Source organism: Anticarsia gemmatalis, chromosome 24, assembly GCF_050436995.1.
Source record: "Anticarsia gemmatalis isolate Benzon Research Colony breed Stoneville strain chromosome 24, ilAntGemm2 primary, whole genome shotgun sequence".
NCBI lineage: Eukaryota > Metazoa > Arthropoda > Insecta > Lepidoptera > Erebidae > Anticarsia > Anticarsia gemmatalis.
Window position 1 is genome coordinate 8573340 of NC_134768.1, and position 21971 is coordinate 8595310.

General features: G+C 33.7%; 1 protein-coding gene across 2 annotated transcripts in view; it reads left to right on the top strand.

Annotated features, from left to right (window-relative positions):
• The window catches only part of ETHR (ecdysis triggering hormone receptor), a 110310-nt gene that overhangs the window by 61357 nt on the left and 26982 nt on the right, over positions 1-21971 (top strand). For both annotated transcript variants that reach the window (XM_076130630.1, XM_076130629.1), the window contains exon 3: positions 2773-3282. In XM_076130630.1, coding sequence (XP_075986745.1) covers positions 2847-3282 — 436 coding nt within the window. In that variant the 5' untranslated portion in view covers positions 2773-2846. The remainder of the gene's footprint in view (positions 1-2772; positions 3283-21971) is intronic.

Below are 21971 nucleotides of genomic sequence, written 5' to 3' on the forward strand. Positions count from 1 at the left end.
TTATTTGATGAACAAGCCTATTTTCCAACTTACTATAAATAAAACTTTTAATTATCCATTCTACAAAACTTCCAACTCCTACCGAATCTTATTTCGCTTTTAACGAAAAACATTGAAGCTTAAATCAAATGATTTTACACTCCAATTGCTTTGAAGGCGTCTCGATCGAGATAAGGAATAAGGCGTTACATTCAGATTATATCGAGAGACTAGCTGACACACGCGGCTCTGCTCGCGGATAAAATCAAACCTCTTATATCAGCCGTTTAAGGGGTTGCTTTGAAAAAACAAAGTTGTCTATACATCATTTCTGTCCCTGTTATACCCGAAAGTGTATGCAAATGTGCATGAAATATACCCACGTTTCACTATTAAAAAAGGATACTCCCATTACATGGTGCGTATAGTAGGCGAGCCGATTATTACATAAACAAAGTAACTTATGTTTCAACCTAGGTCTTTAATTATAACTATGCTGATTCGTCATAACTTAGCCAATTATTTATTGATACCAAACTCATCTATTAGCATTTGGGCCCAAGATTATAATATGCCAGAGGAACTACGTATCTCCCTTCATTAAAATCCGTTCAGTACTTTAGCCGTGAAAACGTTACAGACAGACAGACAAACATTCGTATATTTTATAATATTAGTACGGAAGTTTGGATCTCGGAGAGATATTTGCGCGTTATCAGAGAGATATCTGGTAATGTTTGCTCGCTAATTGTGTCAACTTCCCGGATGCTGTGATCTTGAACACTGATTGGCTCTTTGATGATTTGCTCGGATACCTAGGGAGACGGGATGCTTAGGGATGTATTTTTGGAAATATATTGGTCATACTGTTGAAGTGGTGTTTTTTATTAACATTAGTCATTACTTTAGAAGTTCCAGTAGTTTCAATATACGACTACTGGTTATAAGGTTTCAGGTTTGGTTGCAAGGTCAGGCAGTGTGTTATATGTACGAATGTTAGTTTTTCAAACTTCAAGATAACGTCGTGTTATATATCGATATACATAGTTCTAGGCAGATGAATCTATATGGAGCGAAAAATATTTGTAATATAAACTTTTAATTTTATAAGCCTTATTCTGAAAGATAAAAGCAGCTGTAATGGATCGTAGTATTTTACTTTAATTCAAACATTTGTCAAAAATACTTGCTTAAAAAATGTAACTACATATTCAGAATAATTTGTATAAAATTTTAATTAAACATGTCTTCACAAAACGGTCACATATTTCAAAACAAAACTGAACCCAAAATACCGAATTAAAACTCCACTGTAAAACTTATTACTTACGTTCAACAGTTTAAATTACAACATTTCTACACTAAATTACGGTGCAAATGGTTGTAGGCCAGAATTACGGCGTAAATGAGTGTAGCGCAAAATTACGCGAAGACGTTGTCATACAAATTAGTTGGGATATTTAAGGGTTAGTGATAGGCTTTCACCTGTACAGTTTAAAGCACAAACAAGGGAATGAATTTCGCTACCGTTAGGGGTAGCGTTCACCTGTCTCAAATTACACACAAGATGAACTGCAAATAAAGTTTTAAACATTCTTCGCAAACTTGGTCCAAGTCCGGAAGGACCTAAAATAGCGGTAAGATTAACTGGCCACCTGTCAACTACGTGTACAACACATTTATTTACCGCAACTCAATTATTTATGTGTATATCTAAACAAATGTTGTATGCCGTAACTGTTTACAAATGAACTTATCGATACGAAGACAAAAAAGACTTCGGTAACTAAGCTCCACTTTTAAAGTAACTGACACGTCACTAACGTGGTTTTGCTAGGATCATTTACTTGGTATATTCCCGATGTCCACCCCCTGCTTGTCCACCCCGGGTGGACAGAGACACAAATCTTTTAAAAAGTTCTCGGTGTCCACCCCTGGGGGACAGTGAGAATTAATTTTAAATTATTCCCGCTGGCCACCCCGGGTGGACAAAGACACGAGTTTCATATTACTACTCTCGATGTTCACCACCGGTGGACAAAGCCACTGCTTAAATAAACATTCTCAATGTCCACGCTTGATGGAATTGGGTGTAAAAAAATAATTTTGTAGGTATATAGTTTAATCATATTATCAACATCTTTTACTTTTGCAATCTACACAAATAATTATCACAATAGGTATTAATCAAAGTCACAGAAAAATCTTTACATCCTCATCCTTTCTAGAAATAAATCAATATTGAAGTCCCCATTGACAAGTCCTATTCGCATGTCGTGAATACCCGGGGGTGGCCAGCGGGAATAATTTAAAATTAATTCTCACTGTCCCCCAGGGGTGGACACCGAGAACTTTTTAAAAGATTTGTGTCACTGTCCACCCGGGGTGGACAAGCAGGGGGTGGACAACGGGAATATACCCATTTACTTCAAGTTATTCAAAATGTCAAATGTACGATAGCACCAACCGGAAAAAATGCGCTATTATTTAAAACTCTTGATAATCTAGAAATGATGTCCTATTTATTTGTGAGTTCAGAAAACAAAAAGTACTACATTTGAAAAAGCTTAAGTGTCATACGGAACAGGTTTAGGACCCGAAAAAAGGTGTTTATAAAATAGCATATTTTATGTATTCATAAATTTTTCATCATTTTATTTGGCCTCCGACTTAACCTCGACTTTAAAGAATCTGTCTGCAAAAGACCTAAGTAATAACCTGTCTTCTACTACAACAAAATGTTTTATTTCTCCATCCAAGAAAAATAATAACAACCCGTCTCTATTGTTTCAGATCGCACAAGAAATGCCACCATCATAAGCTTGGACCGCGAGCGCACACAATGTGAAATGATCTGACACACACACATGATTTCAACAGCCAACTACACACACACAACAGATGTGAACACACAATATGCATGTAGAAACTACACATACTACAAAAATGATACACACAACTGCACATATGAACAATCGCAGTACGATAACCAGAGTTTTTCTAAAGGGAATTTCTCGACAACTTTTGAGATGTCGAATGAAAACTTTACAGAATACGCAGAGATCCCGTATTACATAAAGGCAACGTCAATGACATTTTGCATAGTGATTATGTGTTTGGGTGTTATCGGGAATGTAATGGTGCCAATAGTAATATTAAAAACTAAGGATATGAGAAATAGTACTAATATATTTTTGGTGAACTTGAGCATCGCTGATTTGATGGTGTTGTTGGTGTGTACGCCGACTGTGTTGGTCGAGGTTAATTCCAAGCCGGAGACGTGGGTGTTGGGGAAGGAATTATGTGAGTACCTTTCATTATTTTGCGTGCTTATTATTATAACTTTATGCTATTATAAAAGGGTAACGTTGACAACGTAGGGTAGGGTTTTAAAATGTACTTTAAAATACATGGTTGATTAAGCTCGAAGCGCCGACCTTGATTCCCGAACACAAGTATCCCATCAATTGCTATTAATTGATGATGTTAAACCAAGCGCAAATTCGAAATAGAAACAAGCTACTAGTATTCCTATGCAAGAACAATAACATAGTATATGTAAAAGCAACAGAAACAGATATTGTAGTAACTATACACTGCTAGACGTGTCACAAGGGACTGGACTAAAAGCGCTTGATACTTGATATTACACGTGTTTATTTTCATATCTATGGAGACTGAATGTTTTGAAGATAACTGAGTATTTCATGATACAGTTTGTCTTAGTGTCTCAGTGGTGTAAGCTGGATTTGATACCTGTTGATGGACAGGGTTATTGGGTTTTGAAATTGACTGTAGCTATGACTTAAATGAAATGATATTATCAATATATCACACAAATTATTCAACTAGATTTCTCCCAGCGTCCGTTTGTCAGCGACAAATTCAAAAACTTCTGAGCTAATTTTGCATACGGTATTTATTTACTCTATTAATAGACTGAAGGAACACAGGGAAAGCTTTTATTAATAATTAATTATGATATTTTATAAATAGGCTGACAATAAGCAGTCTCTCTCAGGTTAAAATGTTTACAGTGATAACTATTTTTATTTACCTGAGAAAACGTAAAGTGATATAAAGTTCAATGACCCAATATCATCACTGACCTTAATACAAAAAAGCCATCAACTGTCATCAGTTTAATATATCTCATTCACGGTCAATAATCATTACAGTGAAGCTACGATATCATTATGTCACATTAACATACCTCATGGATTGAGAAAGTCGATTTTGTTAAATAACCATACATTAGTAAATAAATTTTAAAAGGTATGTGCTTAAGAGTAAGCGACAGTAAAGGTGACATTCAATTATGACTCATATTTGTATGATTTTAAAGTCTAAAACTTGACCAACACTCGACCAACGTGGTGAACTCAAGACCTCACCTCTCTCACTGACAGAGAGAATGCTTTGCCCAGCAGTGGAACAGTGATGAAATGAGAAAAAAAAGATTTATCTATTTAAGCTTTCAAATTAAATAAATATTGATAAGTCTTAGAATGTATGTCAGAAATATCACAAATGCCATGAAAAAAAAATGCACTATTTGGTAAAGTAGATAGATCATATACAAGAAAGGACACTTTGATCTATAAAGACAGTCGGAACAGCGGACACAAGATAGTTTGTCTTATTGATGGAATCTGCCCCAAAATTTAAAGTTTTTTACACTTCGACAAATTCTATAATTACACTATAAGTGACAATAAACTATCATTCAATTAAGAACCGTACCAACTCGATTTAAGCTCTACAATTCAATGTCACTAACATGTCGTTTACGATTCAACAATGTAGTCGTCAAGTGAAATACTGACTCCATCGTCGGAACATTAAATAAACATTATGGAACACAAAAACTTTGAACTTTGGATAAAAGTTGAGATAACAGGTAAAACATGTTGCGAATAATTCTACGCTTTTTGTGCTTCTGTTTTAAGCACTTTGGAGAACAAAACTGTAGTATATTATTTTGTTCATATGTATGTGAATGATTAAGGCTTTATTTCAGTAACAATTTCTTAAGCCCTTTTAATACTACTGAACGCTACTTAGGTCGCTGTACGTTTATTTTTTTCAAAACTAGTCACTGTACTTTTAGTAAGTCAGATAGATTTAGTTGTGAAACAATTCCAATATACATTTTTTTCTGGTGTTACCTATTATATGCATCTTTCAAAATGAGGTACAAAATTTCTGTATTTTATATTATTTAGGAGGTCGCTAAACTAATATTTTCCTCAACATTAACAACGCGCGACAGACAGCTTAGGTAGAGCCATTTCGAATTTCAACTGATCCCATATTTAAAATCCTTTAAATTGTATCTTAAAAGAAATTCAGGTCAATGCACTCCTTAATAGCGATTTAATTAAGCTAATTACTCTCAAATGTTCCTTTAAACTTAGTTCAATGCATTATTCCCCATTAAAATAACAATAATTATTATTTTAATCGTTCCGTTGCCATAGCAACCGCATTTGCTTTTAAGTTTACCATTAAAACCAATCTTGATTTCTTGAATAATCGTAAAAGTGTCAATAAAGACCATTGACCATACTTTACGTGGTCAAACATTGACCACCGTGTGTTAAAACTGGTCCGAAATTCTGAAAATAACATTATTTTAATAAACTGTAACGAATTCTCTGTATGGAAGCTTAATAATCGTTTTTACTTTAATGGTGTATATTTACGAAATTCCATAGGCTTGCCACTCACATATTCGCGTCGGCACGTTAAGTTCGGAAGTATTTAACAAACAACAGAACCGAATCGTGGCAATTACAGCACTAGTTCGGCTTATGCCAATCGGGTAGTTTCTTCGGGTCCGATCGTCACAATTCGGTTTTAACATTCATGAGTGGCATATCGAGTGGCGTCTTTCTCGGTTATTCATGTATAAAATAGTCGATTTTACCGCTCGGCGATTAATGCCGACCCGATTATGCGTGTAGCAAGCCTTACGGTCATTTTAACGGTAATACTAAGAACTATATTAAATCATTAAATCATTTTTAACATCACGCATGTCCATATGTGCGTAAAGAGTTAACAAAATATTTTTTTTCGTGGGCGCGAGCCTATTGCCATTTGCCTGGCTTGTTACCGACATTCCGGTTTACTATTAAAAACATTGTACCTAATATGTATTAGAAACTACCAATAGCACTAGATCCGGGAATCGAACCCGAGACCTTAAGATCCGCAGTCGGATAGACAACCGCGCCACAGATACAGTCAAATGGCTATATGCCTCTTATTACTGTTTACAGTTCTTGATTAGAGCATAGTGTTATTGAGTTTTAACCCAATAACACTATGCTCTAATCAAGAACTGAACCCGCTACCGAGTGACGGCTGAGCACTCTCTAAGTAGTAATAAAGCACTCAGCCGCATATTTCCCAGGATAGTTTCGTGTCATCCGTGGCTTTGCGTGTGAATATGTTTCAGATAAAATATATCTTTGCTTATGAAAATATGAACAACTGCAATAATTTCTACAATATTTTTTCAGTACTAATGTTCATTTGATGCGCGCATGCATTCATCGCTATCATAATGTAAATACAGTTTGCTAATTCGTATTTTATTTCAGGTTTGTGTTTTCATACTTTCAAATGGAAGGTAGATGTCCAAAAAAGATCAGCCTGTTTAAATCTCCCAACTTGCACTTATATACTTACACCTGCATAAATTATATTATTTTTCAGATCTTTGTCAAACACGTAAACCACGTCCATATATTAAACCTGAAAAACCTCTATTTCTCCATCAAACAAATATTAGTTCCTTGTGAAAATTGAATCTATTGTACTCGGAAGAATCAGTAACAATGTACGACCATTATAATATACGAGGATAAAAACATTATCAGATAAGAAAGAACGCAAGACATTTTCCAGAAATGAGTTAAACGACAAACTCATTTAATTTATTTACATTTCCAAATACATCTCAACAATAATAACTTTAAACTTCAAAATAAGTATAATTAGGAAAACAAAATTAATTTCTACGTTGTTAATGATTATGAATTCATTCACTTCTATTTCTATTCGTCCCTTTAAGTACCAACTTCACGATATGAATACTTAATTTGGTTCGTTTAGTACTAAGTGAAGTAGAGGGCGCCACGTGTACGACTAGCTTGTGGGTTGATCTAAGATGTCCTTGATTTATTTGGTCAATGTGGGAGGATATTTTATAATAAATACTAGTTTACCCATGCAGTTCCACTCGTGTAAGAGTTTACATCCCTTATTTCAACTCCTTAAGAGTTGGTTCAGAAATAAAACCTTTGTTTGACCTCTGGTCTTAAATAACCACTATACTAAATGTCATTACGTTTCAATGGTTTACGTTTCGTCTGACTGTCTGCTCGATATAAACTCAAAATCTCTTGTTTTCCCAAATAGATAGACTGATTTTAGACGAAGGTTTAAGTATAAAATGTATTAAAGTAAGTTTAACCGAAGTTTAACTAACTTTTGTAACACTGTTATTATGTACATTGTAACCGGTACAGACGTACGAAGCCGTAACGTAGTACCAATCTATTTTTTTTTCCTTAGCCTATTTGAATGTCCCACTGCTGGGCAAAGGCCTCCCCTCTTCCCTTCCAAATCCCCCTATCGGCGGCAAGACCCGACCAGTTCTTTTCAAAAGCATAGATGCTTTTGAAAAGAAGAAAAGAATATTAGTAAGTTTTAAAAATATTGCATAATTTCATATCAAAAATAAAAAAGACCAGACAGTAGTTCTATATTCATGACCTGAAATAAATATTCAGTATTGCGATAACAAATAACAAAGCTTATTTCAAAAGCTTTATCAAGTAGGCGTTAATATTTAGATCAACAAGCGGCCTGGATTTTCAGTCTATTGATAAAAAACCTATAAATAAATCACTTGAAATATAGAAAAACTATTAATCTTTAAAAAACGAAAATATGTCTGTCTGTCTTACTGGCTATTTTTCTGTCTGTCTGTCTGTCTCTCTCTCTGTTTGTCTGTCTATCTGTCTGACTGTTTCACTGACTGAATGAATAAATGAAGGACTGACTGCCTGATTGCCTGACTGGTTGTCTGTTTAACTGTCTGTCATTTTCACGGTTAAGCCATTGAATGAATGATAATTTGCATAGAGATAGATGAGCTTAAAGGTTCCCAATTAGGATACTTTTCAAAGGCACTCCTATGTAAGGATGGAATTTTGTATGAAAGCAGAGTTGCATGGATTCGATAGTGTATAATAAATTATGTCAATGACATTTCCAAGTGTCATCCTTGAATAAAAATGTAGGTGTAGTAGCTGATTAGATATGAATACTGATTTTAATTGAAAAGTATAGTATTGCTAATATGCCAAGGACTTAAATAACAATTGATTTTATATGATAACTATTTCCTGTCTGTAGCTTTTACTATATTCCAAAAACATTAATAAATGAAGAAATATCTTCTGCAGATTACCGGAATTGAAATAGTATTATAATTATAACACCATCAATATTCTTTATTGAAACAAATACTGTCAATTAACGATCTACAATAAACAATAATGTAAGCGACATGTAGGAACAGTTGTTGTCTACTATGCACAGAACTTAAGGATTAATTTCAAAACCTTTTGAATACTCCCAAACGGTTCCAGATTCCACTAAGAAGCCACGAATAAAAATCTAAACTGCGTTTAAATTATCATCCTTATTTATGTTCCAAAATCTGACATTTAACATGTTACCTACGAAATATTCGCGAGAAAATGATAATTTATTCAAACATTATTTAAAACGTACAAACAAACCGATCATTTAGAAACACGTGAAAAGATTTATAACAACAAAACACTTAAGAATAATGTGTAGCTTTCGTTCCTACTAGTAAAACTATAAATTTAATTTGTGTCACACTTGCAAAATTATATTTACGTTAACCTAGGCATTGAATTATTTATTTTCGTATTTTTTCTTTTGATAAACGGTTTTTCGACCTGTTTCGTGAAACTATTAATATTTTATCAATTACTGATTCAGTAAATATTTTTTCGAGATAACTGTATTCGATTTGATGAATTATTTTAATATTAGCTAGTCGCTGCGTTGTTATCACTATGCCAGGAGGTCGTGGGTTCAATTCCCACACGAATCTAAAATCTATATGTAAGTGGTAACCTGCTTTTACTTTGCTTCTGTTGACATGAGGTTCCCCAAGAAAAGATTCTTCGTGACATAATATCTATAACAGCTTAGCCTTTCTTTCGAACTACTTTGGAGTTGGCTTCCAGTCTCAGCGGATGCAGCTGAATATGAGTGTTTTACATGGAGCGACTGCCTATCTGACCTCCACAACCCAGTTACCTGGGTTATAACACGATACCCGGTAAGAAGAAAGAAGTGAATGCTTGAACGCATATATTATCTAATTACCTTTTATGTAAATCAGTTAGAATAGAGCAGTTGCTTTGTAATGCTAATCTTCAGATTCAAACAAAAATATTTCTTATATCGTAACACTCAATAATATTCGCTGTATTTGAAATTGGGCAACGTATTTTTACGACGTTCCAAATACTCGCACTTTTTATATTAATGGTTTATTATTGCATAATACCGTGTCAATAGACGGACAGATTGAGAGACATCAAAGTAACGTCGATACGTAATACAGGATGTGTAAAAATAAACATTTTATATGATTTTTTGCTGGAGTGGAATTCATGTGCATGTGATGACTGCGTAGAGATGTCGAGTTCAAATCCTGGTTTCAAATCAAAATCAAAAATATTTTATTGACATAAAATCTGTTACAATATCCACACATTGTCCTGACATCTATGCTAGCCGAAGCTGTGTTACAGATGCCAGTGTCTTCACCCTTATTTATTAACATGACAATATTTTGTCATAAAACAAGGTTTAAACTATGAAACTAGTTCTTCTGGCAATATTGTTTTTATTGATTGCCGGATGTATGAAAGTAGGGATTGCAGCCCTCCATGTCCTAAATGGCACGGAAGGCCGGAGGTACTGTGCCTCACACTTGAACACTATGAACCATGTCTTGCACTATTGGCCGTTTCAATTAAACTGGCCGCCGTATCTCAATTTCGGAAGAAGAAACTTTAAAAGGCAATTTAAATTATCTTCTGCACAATAAACAGCCGTAGCCAAATACCGACTAGAGAGACTTTATTGTTAGCAACTGATTAAAAAACAAGTTCTATGTAAAGCGTAACTACTATAAATGTACTACATAAAAAACGACCCGTCCTATAAATGTCTAGCAAGTAAATAACAAACAACTCTTTGGCCACTTCCAGTGTACTGTGCACATAGATCGATATATCGTGTGTACTGAACTAATGCCCTCTATGTTTGATCGCGGGGTAGTAACGAACCGCCTTCCTTTCAAAAGTATACTTGAACAGTAAACGGGCTAAATTTTTGATTGCGATTTTAATTTTAAACACGTAAGTTTACCTACCAATAGTCCTGTACCTGTTTGAGGAGCTCCGCTATCGATCTCTGAGGTTAAGCTACGCTTGCCGAGGTAGTTCTGTGGATGGGTCTACTTCTTATCGTATGGTTAGTGGTCAACCTAGTGTCAAAGTTCAAGCCATTGTGTATGGGTGACCATCTTATACATATCGAGATCTTCCGTGTTTCGGAAGGCACGTTAAATAATTGGTCCCGGCTGTCATTGCCAAAGTTCTTAGACAGTCGTGAACAGTAGTCAAAAGCTTGAAAGTCTGACAACCGGTCTTACCGAGCGGTATGGTGTTATAACCCATACCCCTCGGGTTTCGGGGTTATGGAGGTCCGATAGGCAGTCGCGCTAGGTAGAATATTGGTACTCAGCTACGTCTGTTGAGACTGGTAGCCGACTACAACATGATAATGAATTGAATTTGTTTTAGAATGGATTTTTTAATAGCCAAATAGTTTTCTCGATAAGTAAAACCAAAGAAGTTTGCATTTTTGTATAGTTTTGAATAATATTACATTTGATAGTGAAAGAGCTGCAGATCTGCAAACGTATAGTTTCCAATCTCTTCTACATCTAGTAAGCTATTGAACTCTAAGATATGTACATAGCACTATGTCGATAGCAATACGCGCTCAGAATAAAGCTCTATGCGATCATACAGATTGTACACAATGTACTGTGTTTGTTAGACGATTTACAACAAAGGTTACAGTGGCTTTGACAGCGGGGAAATAGAAGTAATTTCGGTATTTTTCCATAATTGCTTCAGAAGGTTAGGGTAATTAAATAGCTGATTTAGAGTATATTTTATACGATTATTACTTTTAACTAAATACGTTTTTAATATAACTAAATCATTTTCTATCACCAGTTTCGCTGAATTACTGACTATGATCCAAACTCGATTACGATGTCAATATTAGAACCATATAAAAATTAATTAGTCTATTATCTCGTTTAAGACGCTTTGAAACTAGTGATATTATTATAAATTAACGATAAAACAGCTTAACCGCTATAATATTAATGCTGTAGTTACTCAACTTATTCACCTAAAATAGTTTTACTTATAAAACGCAATAGTAGAGACACTAGATCCGTAAGAAGTCTGATAGAATGATTGGATATGCCCAAGAAAGAACACGGCTACATGTATCACAAAAAACTTTTCAACAAAATTCGAATACCGGTGTGAGGAAGCCCACCAGAGTGGAATTATTTGTGTAATGATGAAACACCTGCAGCCTGACTGATAACGTCCATTAGTAAGAACACCTGCCGTTACATATGTACTCCTATATTTAGAGTTATTGCCTTTGATGAGTACCGTGATTCACGCTGGGTTTTGTAATACCACGGTAAGTGATATAGGTAGTCGTAAAATGTTAGGTTAATGGAGTGAAACTGACAAATATTGAAGATAACTTTATTACTAAAAGTAAACATGTTTTTATATAATAGTACCGCAACCAGGATTCTAGAAAACCTTTCTTTCTCCTTTCAAATAACGATATTTAAGAGCTACTCTTTGTTTATGGCTGTATTCCGGTATAAACCTTTCATTTATACCATTTTGGTATTGAAATGCATGCAGTGCAATATCAGTTTAAGGAACGTTTTTCTTTAGGTGGCTTTTTATATACATAAGTTTTTATCTATCAAATAATTGACGCAAATAAAAAACCAATATCAATATACATTTGCAAGCCTTGAAAATTACAAAAAATCGCTTTAAACTCGTCCCACCAATACCATAAGCTATACAAAAGAATCGTACAACCGCTAACAAAGAACCCCCACAAAATAGGTGACCATTCACAGCACATGCTGGCTTTGTACTGAACGACTGAAACAAACTGTTTAACACGACTGTCAATATCAGCTCTATTACATACCGCATACCATTCAAATTGCCTTGAACTGCAGAAACAACCGCGACTGTCCTAATTAAGAGTAATAAAATGCGTTTGATTGTGTGATGTTACTTTTGGTAATGCCATTTCTTGCGCGTTTGTGGTTTAGGAAACGAAGCGAATGCGGGATTTTTTCAAAAGTGAAGACTAACCCCTGGTTTCTGAGGTACATTTAGCGATAGTTTATCTATTCAAACTGTTTTTTTGTATATGGGTATAAACACAATTGAATAGATAAACTACTTACTGCTAAATGTACCTCAGAAACGGCGGGATAGTCTTCACTTTTGCTAAATTATAATGAAAAATACTTAATTTAAACATTGGAGTAAGCTAATTTCATTGTTAGTGTTACTTGTTGTTAAGTGTTTAATGGTCTTGTTAGTTTTTCTCACTCGCTCTATTACAGATGATGCATTTTATGAGATTTATAACAGTATTTAAGTAAAGCCCAGTTATTGCATTCGATGGCTTCAAAATGATAAACCTAATAAAGATACTGTAAAACAGGCAAATAATACTTAATATCATCATCTATGTAGGTGTAGGTAGAAATATTGGTTATGTACACTCTCTAACAATTGCAGTAGTAATAACACTTCTAAGTTTTAAGAAATTAATGATAAACTTGTAAAACAAATCTGTTCTCCCAACTATCCGAAGATGTTGTAAGCAGGCACGTCTGGGTGATACATTACAATCTTCCGCCACTCGTGTTATATTAAAAACGTGTGTAGTATCTGATATTGACGCAACTTGGTGCTAAGGTTCACGGGATATCACTGTAGCAACCGTACAGGGTATTAATACTAAACTGACATATTTTTGAACACCGGAATACGTGTTAAGATAATTATGTTGAACTCTAAAATTAACTAAGGCATGGTAAAAATATGACCGTTTTTCGACATTCGTTTTTCAACATACTTTTCGGTTTCGTTTTGGCGTGAAAGAAAGGTAAAACAGCATATATAATGTGCATTTAATAACATATACCCCAAGTAAGTATTACAAGGAGAGTCGGAGTATACAATACACTTCATTCGATTTCCGAGTTGGAAAAGTCCCGTTAGGCTTACAATTTTTTATATACTTTCCTGAATTTCCTTCACCATGAATAGTACTTCCAGTGATAGCCTGGAGATCGGTTGGCTAAATACCGACTTGCATGCATTATGAGCAGGAACCAAAATTGGGAGAAAATACACCTGATAGCTATCCCTTTGCCTACCATCGGCTACAACAAGCATGAAGATTCGAAGATATAAAAAAATCATATAACCAATACTTGCACATGTTTCCTACAACCATAAAAAGTCTTAAACCAAAACAATTCGCGAGACTTACCTAAATAAATCCACAGAATCACAATACATACATATCTCAACACCACATGGCCGAATTAATACAAATTTCCTCGAAGCTAAAGTGTTCATCAGTTTTACGGCCATTTTATTAAGTGCCGTTCAGTAATTTAATCTATATTATACCCTAAATTGTACGTGTTAAGGTAGGTTTTGGTTTGGTGAAAGGTACGGTCAGATTTGGAAACAAAATGTTAAAAGCAGAACATTTCAACGCATCGTTATTATGAATTCAGAAGTTTTGCTTTCGTTTTACGTTCATATAGAAATCAAAGTTTGGTATACATTAGGCTTTTTATGGACATAATATTAACTAGGTTTTATGCATTGTCAAGTAATAATTTCTGGTTTTATTGAATTAATTGCTACCATAGTAATAAAGACGCCATATTTCAAATTATGTCTATTGTATAATAGTATTAACCCTTTAATTGCTCTCCCTTTTTCTGGGAATAAAAACTAGTTAAACCTACGAAATATTGCCTAAAAGCGTGTAGCATTAATAAGAGAAATTTACATACCTATATACCTAAAGGCTAGAATAGTATGATACCGAACTGAGCTGCTACACAGAATTATCTAAAAAAATTGTAATATCGAGCAAGTTCGAAAGTGTTTATAAAGGGATTTTTCAATAATATGCCTTAATAATGAATTGAACACATGACTTTATACATAGTTTTGTACATCCAAACTTACCTGATAATCAACACCCGATAAGCAGACGCATTAACACTCTGATTTCTAAAACTGTGTGCAAAACCAACCTCTTTTTTCTTTTCTTCCGTTAACATAACCTCAAAAGTATCGCAAGGAGTTACATAATTAGTCTGTTATTTTTATCTCTCAGAGCATCTTCAACATTTACTTTACAAAACGATACTTGCATACATTAGTATGTAAATGTAGTCTTTTGTTTGTTTTGCGAAATTTTAACGCGATTTTAATGTAATTTTAAACACTTTTAAAAATCATTCTTCTGTTAAATCTCAATTTTAGTAGTTCCTTATTGTTTGAATGGCAATATTATGAAAGAAACACGGATTTGGTGTTAACTGAATCGAAAATGTTTACAAAAATCGTATTTTTTTTTTACTTAAATGAGAGAAAAAAATGTCTATTTTATGCTTTTAATATGACGTGATTATTATTTTGCTTTCATAAAATCTGGTATCAAAAGTAAGATTTAAATCTTAAATACCTCTTGGTTTAAGAACCACAGTTATTTTGATGGCTCGTAAGCTTTTTGCCGTGTTTTTCACGAGCTAACAGTTTTTTCAAAATGGAGTTAATTCGATTTTATGTTCTTGTTAAAATTGACTAAATAATGAATATTTGAAAAAAATAAAATCATAAGTTATCCTTATATATGTTTCTTTTATAACTAGCCTAAGTAAATAAAAAAGCCAAACTAAGATGAAATTCTAAATATAATATTATTTTACGAAAAATAATGTAAGTGTTAATAAATTTAACTACACTCGACCTTTATAAACATTTTCTCAAAAAATAGATTACCAAAATCATATAAATATTATTAGCCTTAAATATAAATCTATACAAAAACCGTTACAGAATATTACGCTGGCAACATTATGAGTGTTGCCAAAACCAAAATCTACTTGAGACTAAAATAAGAGCGGTGATTATGTTTCACGAAGTTTGTAGGGATACCATGTTGATAAGAATATTGTGGACTGTACTTTATTTATAAGTGTATAATGTATATGGTCTGATAAATACCTACCTATTACATTGTTAAAAATAACTCAAACGAAATAGAAAAACAAACTACATAGTAAAAAAATCAGCCTATGGCCTGATAATCGGTTTTTCGTTCTGTACTAATGAGTTAAAAATAACCGGTAGGAATTCAATAACGTTGTCTTTTATTGTTTTGAGTGGTATCCACACAATCATCACAAATTAAGTTATATTATGGAAATAATAATAGTGTAAGAAAACATTGTGACGACCTCTTGCAAGTCTAACCCCCGGTTTCTGAGTACATTTAGCGGTAGTTTATCTATTCAATAGTGTTTTTTTAGATGAGTTTAAACGCTATTGAATAGATAAACGGCCGTTAAATGTACCTCAGATGGGAGTAAGAGTTTTTTAAACAATTGTTAAAGAAATCTAGTCACCATTTACAATTAGCCGGTGAGCTGAGCCTAAGCCCATAAGTCATTTTATTTCCATGCGCTACAGTAATAGTCATAGCTTTTTTTAAGATGCAGAGACGCAGATATTCTTGAAAATATGTATTGTAATTGGCCAGTACTAATTTCCTCAAAACTTTAGATACGTGGTGCTCCTAATCTTCAATGATATGAGCGGCTAAAATCCCGAGACTGGCGTTAATAGTATTTAAGAGAGCCCAAATGTATTCCACTCGTTTTATTTTATATTCGTAGATAAAAAGTAAAACATAGAACCCTCATAATATTTCCATATTCTTTGTATTAAACCTTTCAGTATTGTTTTTAGGTCAAGTGTTAAGGAATGGTCTGAATGTAGGGAAATATTTAGGCTCTAGATGAAAGTTGTTCGAATGGCTGGGTTTTAATGTAGACTGTTTTTGTTTAGAAATGAATAAGACCTATCGTACGGCTTGTGGACGAGTGTCTTATATAAAATGAGAACAAATGTCTAACATCAACTGTCAAAATTCTACCTGAAAACAGTCGATACTAATAATAAAAGTATAATTCACGCTGAAACTAATAAATGGATTTTCACAATATATCTATGGGGATACACCTTACAATTAAGCATTTTTTATTAACTTTTTATTCCGGGAAATCTTTCCGCTTAGACGAAATCGTAAGTAAAACTATTATGGACTTTATTTCTCACTATTAGCCATGTTAATATAACAAAATTTACGTCTGGCACTGCTCTCATAACAGTAGTTTCCTATATTTTTGTAACACACTAACATTTAAATGCATATTAACTTGGCAACTCACAATACTTGAGTAGTCGCGACCTAATATGATGCAAACAGTATTGAATTACGCAGACTAAAAGACTCCGAAATAAATGCATTTACTATCAACCTCTTATTCTAGTTACGCTGGTTAAGTGTCGGTTACGGATAGACTATTTGACGGATAAGGTTCTGAGCAGTAGCTGGCAGGAAACGATTGAGAAACCTAACCGATTAGAAAGGTGGACAGACTAGCAATTAGTGTTGTTTGTCCGAAATAACTATATAATAAATATAATTAGTGAAATTGATTTAAAGACCTTAGAAAAATCTATCTGCCTAGTAACTTATTCTTGTTTAATTAAAAATGCAGTTTTTGAAAAAGTCTCCGCTATTTGAAAAATACGTTATTTATCCAAATAGCAGTCGCCCAGGACTTTCGTATTGACTTTAGGTATCAGCTCCACTCCTATTAGTCATAGCGTTATATTACATAGAGTACAGCCTTCCTCAAGAAATGCCCACAATATGTTTTTTTTTTCAATTCCAACCAATAGCCCTTGAGGCCAACGCGTTGAAACAGACAAACAAAATCTTCATCATTATTCGTAATAGATAAAGATATGGGTATCGAAAATTATAAAAACTCGGGGTAAGCCTGTACAAGCATGTTTGTAATATAGGCCAAACACAGAACAGTTAAAACAGTTGTACAGTGGGCTGATCGTAACGATTCCTCGGAATGTGTGTGGTTGGGATTTGGCAATCGTTTACATGTGATAAAAGTTTACGGAATGGGTTCTTTTTATTGGTCTATTATTGTTCCACTTGGTCCTATTGCTGGGTACGGCTTTCTTTCAGAATGAGAAAATTTGAATTTGTATCCGATTTTGTACATTTTGTATATAGATTTCACGTTTTCCGATAGGGGTAGGTAGATACCATAGAACGCTACTTGGTACAACCCTTAAAAACTTGCCTTGCCTCATTCAAATTCATACATCTTGTCACATAGACCCGTCAAAGACAGTTACGAGAAATACGCACGTCGTGTGTGTATTTCTTTTTAATTTATTCCTCCTTTTTGTTTGGACATTTATTAGGTTTTATTTAACACTTGCTGACCCGCGCAACTTCGCTTGCGTCACATAAGAGATAATGGGTCAGAATTTTCCACGTTTTTGTAACACTTTTTACTGTTACTCTGCTCCTATTGGTCGTAGCGTGATGATATAAAATATGTTTTTTTTTCACGAAAAATATTCTCAAAATTATTTATATCTCTTAATATAACGAAGTCGCGCTAAGGCATATACGCCATTAAAACAGTTGCCATGACAACGGAATTTTGTAAATTCAATGTCATTATAATATTGATTATGCGCGACTTCGTTCACCACCTGAATTTTCCCGGGAAATGCGTAATTTTTACGGGGTAAAAAGTAGCCCATTGTCTTTTTCGGGTATCAAAATATCTCCATACCAAATTTCATGCAAATTGGTTCAGTAGTTTAGGCGTGATTGAGTAGCAGACAGACAGACAGACAGAGTTACTTTCGCATTTATAATATTAGTATGGATTAAAAACATTTCAAATAGTTAATGCTCCTAATTGTTAAATGGAGTTCATAATATATGAAAACAACATAATTATACGGTGAAACTTAAAGAAACTACCAAGAGAGGCATCATTTCAATAGATTCTTATATAAAAATACGACAAAGTTATATTTTTAATGGATAAAGAGTTTTATTATACTTTTGCCAATCGATTTCCACAAAGCTGGATACATGGTCGTTAAAAGTTTCCATACAAAAAGTTAGGCTTTGAAACGTAGAGCCTACTTTTTGTGGCCATATTGAAACGTGAAAGAGTTCGTTGACTTTTAAAATATTATTATTGGATAATGTGGAAGTTAGGGCTTTAGAAGTAAATAATTTTAGATACTTCTTTAATTTTTTTTTTGGGAAACTGTTTTGATGGGAAAAAAATCATGGCAATGTATTCGTTACATTTAAAATGTATTAAGTTTAAAAAAATATGTTTCGATTTACTTATAAATTAATGAAGAGTCCAATTATTTAAGCATCGTTAATTTAAAAGATAAATTTAGATTTTTGTCACTCACTATGAAGTCTTAAGTCAGTAGCAAGGTTGTTCGACAAGCTAAAAAATACTAGGTAGTTTATACTAGGTGTCTTACTTCTAAAATTGTAGACAAAATTAAGTATCGAATTATAAGTGCTATAGTAAAATAATTACAAGAAATTGAACATTCAATTAACTGTCGTTTAAATACAAATCCTCTTATTCATAAAAATATATGAAGTATGAAAGGCTTATAAGAGTTTTGTTTCTTTCACTCCTTAGCGGAATGAAAAAGAGAAAACATATTACAGCAGTTTTTTAACTAAAATAGGTTTATAGTGTGTTTATGAATAAGAGAGAAAGTCTATTACCTAACATCCCACATGTAACTAATCTCATGTCAACTGCACTCAGCACGATCGCCAATATTGTCGAAACGCGTGCGTTAACGTTTGGCTGGCGTTTTCAATGTGCTGATGTTTTGGCACAGAGATGCAGTATTAAGCTGAACTGGTTTTGTTATGTGGTTCAATGGGTTTGTGCTGTAACTAGATTTTGTTCGCAATTATTTTTTTTTTTGGTTGGCTCTGATATTTTGTTGGTAGTTGTAGTTTGTGTTTATAACTGCTACTGCACACTGTACAGATATCTTATAATATATGAATATACCCAATACTAGGTTATGCTAGCGACATGACCGAAGTCGTTCTTTTCTTGGTTATGATTGAGATGAAATGGAATGTTTTTTTAGCCGATCTTATATGAAAGAGGTTTGGTTAAGATTGTGTCCGATATGAAATTTCAGTTTGATCCAAGCGATTTGGCGTTAATGAGGGACAAACAAACACACTAACCCTTTTTTTGATATTAGTGTGGATAATCATTTGAATTCAGTTTTAAAAATCTTTACCCGTTTTTAAGAAATTTTACGTGATGAATATGAAATATTAAGAAGGTAGACGGGAAACATTGGATTTTTCACTAAAATATTTGAAGGAATAGGCGAAAATAGGCAAGTAAGTAATAAAAATGAGACCAAAACGTGCAAACAGACATTGGCACAAGGCTGAATCAAATATTTGTACAAAGAGCCAGCCTTGTCTACGAAAAGAACAAGTAATATCAGAATAATTAAAACTTGGACTAGATTTTTGGTTTTATTCCCTACGGACTAGGACGTATACACGAAAATTAAAATGAGCTTTTTGGGACGTGTAATGAGTAAATTAAAATTTTGGAAGAGCAAAAATCTTTTATAAAAATTATCTTATTTTTATTTCGGTTTTCAGGATATGCGAAAGGGCCTTCACAACATATTTATTCTCTAAGTTATAACACACTTTACAGCTAAAATTAAATGCACATTTATATTTTACATTCATCATGTAGGTATTTATTTATTTATTTTACCCGACTTGGACAACTAACACTATACAATAACATTTCGTAAACCATTGTGATTACTTTCATGTATAATATCTATAGAATTTGTAAGCAAATTTAATAAAATTACTTTAACACGTGTAAAAATTGAATAAAACGTGTATAAAATATTAAGATTCTATCAAAAACAGCAATATACAATTCTTAAATTAGCCCACCACAGTCCCAGTGCTGGGCACAGATTTCCATAATCAAAGATAGATTGAACCAGGCAAAAGACTACAAAGGATAATTTAAAAATAGATCAATAAGTTCAAATAGAATTGTTCCTTGTCATTTAATTTCACAAACTTCGAAGAAATACGCTATTATTACGGACGTGGGAGACGTTCTTGTAGTTTAATATCTTTTTAAAGATTCGATTATTCAAAGGGAATCTTTTGTTCTTAATTGAAATGTATTTAGGTCGAGATAATTAGGAGAGGGGTTTGAAATTAGATGAAAAGTTAACTTAAGTTTTATTTGAAGTCGCTTTATGGTGCTGGTAAAAGTATTTGCATCTGAGGACATCCTATAAATTAGTAACACTCTGAGTTGCTGGACTCGACTGGAGCTCGTCGCTGGCTTAGTTAACAACAGCCGCGCGGATCGATCTCTGAGGTAAAGCTATGCTTGCCGAGGTTGTTCTGTGGATGGGTGACCATCTTATACATATCGAGTTTCTCCGTGTTTCAGAAGGCAAGTTAAATTGTGGGTCCCGGCTGTCATTTACGAAGATCTTTGACAGTCGTTAACAGTAGTCAGAAGCTTGAAAGTCTGACAACCAGTCTTACCGATAGGGTATCGTGTTATAACCCAGGTAACCGGGTTGTGGAGGTCAGATAGGCAGTCGCTCCATGTAAAACAATGGTATCCAGCTGCATCCGGTGAGACTGGAAGCCGACTCCAACAAAGTTTGGAACAAAGGCTAATATACTCTGAGTTGCTGGACATAAGTATGTTTTTGCATAGGGGGTCTCAAGTTTAATTTCTCTAAATCTAGTGTTATTATGTTTTTTTGCTATGTTTATTAGCGGCCTGCTTCAGGCAGAAGATTTACCCCATATTATTTGAAGCTTAGATTTTATCTTTAATATCCCCTGTTCCTTTTGAATTATTTAAAATAATTCAATCAAATTTACTCTACAGTTACAGTAACTTTAATGACTTATTTTTATAAACTGGCAGATTGATAGCGCGAATTTCTATAGTCCGTACTGTCGAGTATCGAAAGTTTGGCATTTAAAATGTACTGCCAAAATAATTTAATCTCGTTAAAGGCACTGATCAGATTATTATACGAAATTTCTTGATAGCTTGCCGGTTGTCGGTAGTCGACAGTGGTAGAGAATCGAGCTACGGTTCGATTGTTTAGAGATAAAATCAAAACAAACATACATTAGTATAGGAAGTAAGAATTTATCTGCCAAAAGATCTTTGAACTATCACTAAACGCTCACGCATTACTGCTTAGAACTTCACTTCTCATTAATATTACTATTCTGAAAAGCGTCTTAACAAATGATATGTTCGTAATTCTCTTGAATTGTCTGATGAGCTATCAAGAGCTTCCAGGAACGTAGTGGCATGTTATTGTACCATTATGTAATGAATAGTAATGTAAATGACATGGGAATGTATAAAACAAATTGCGATAGTACCACGTTAGATGATAACTAGCTCTCAGGTTCGATTTCCGGAAGAAAAATAAATATTTTCTACAAAACAACGGTTATTATTTACTACACATAACACAATTAGAGTTAATAAAACT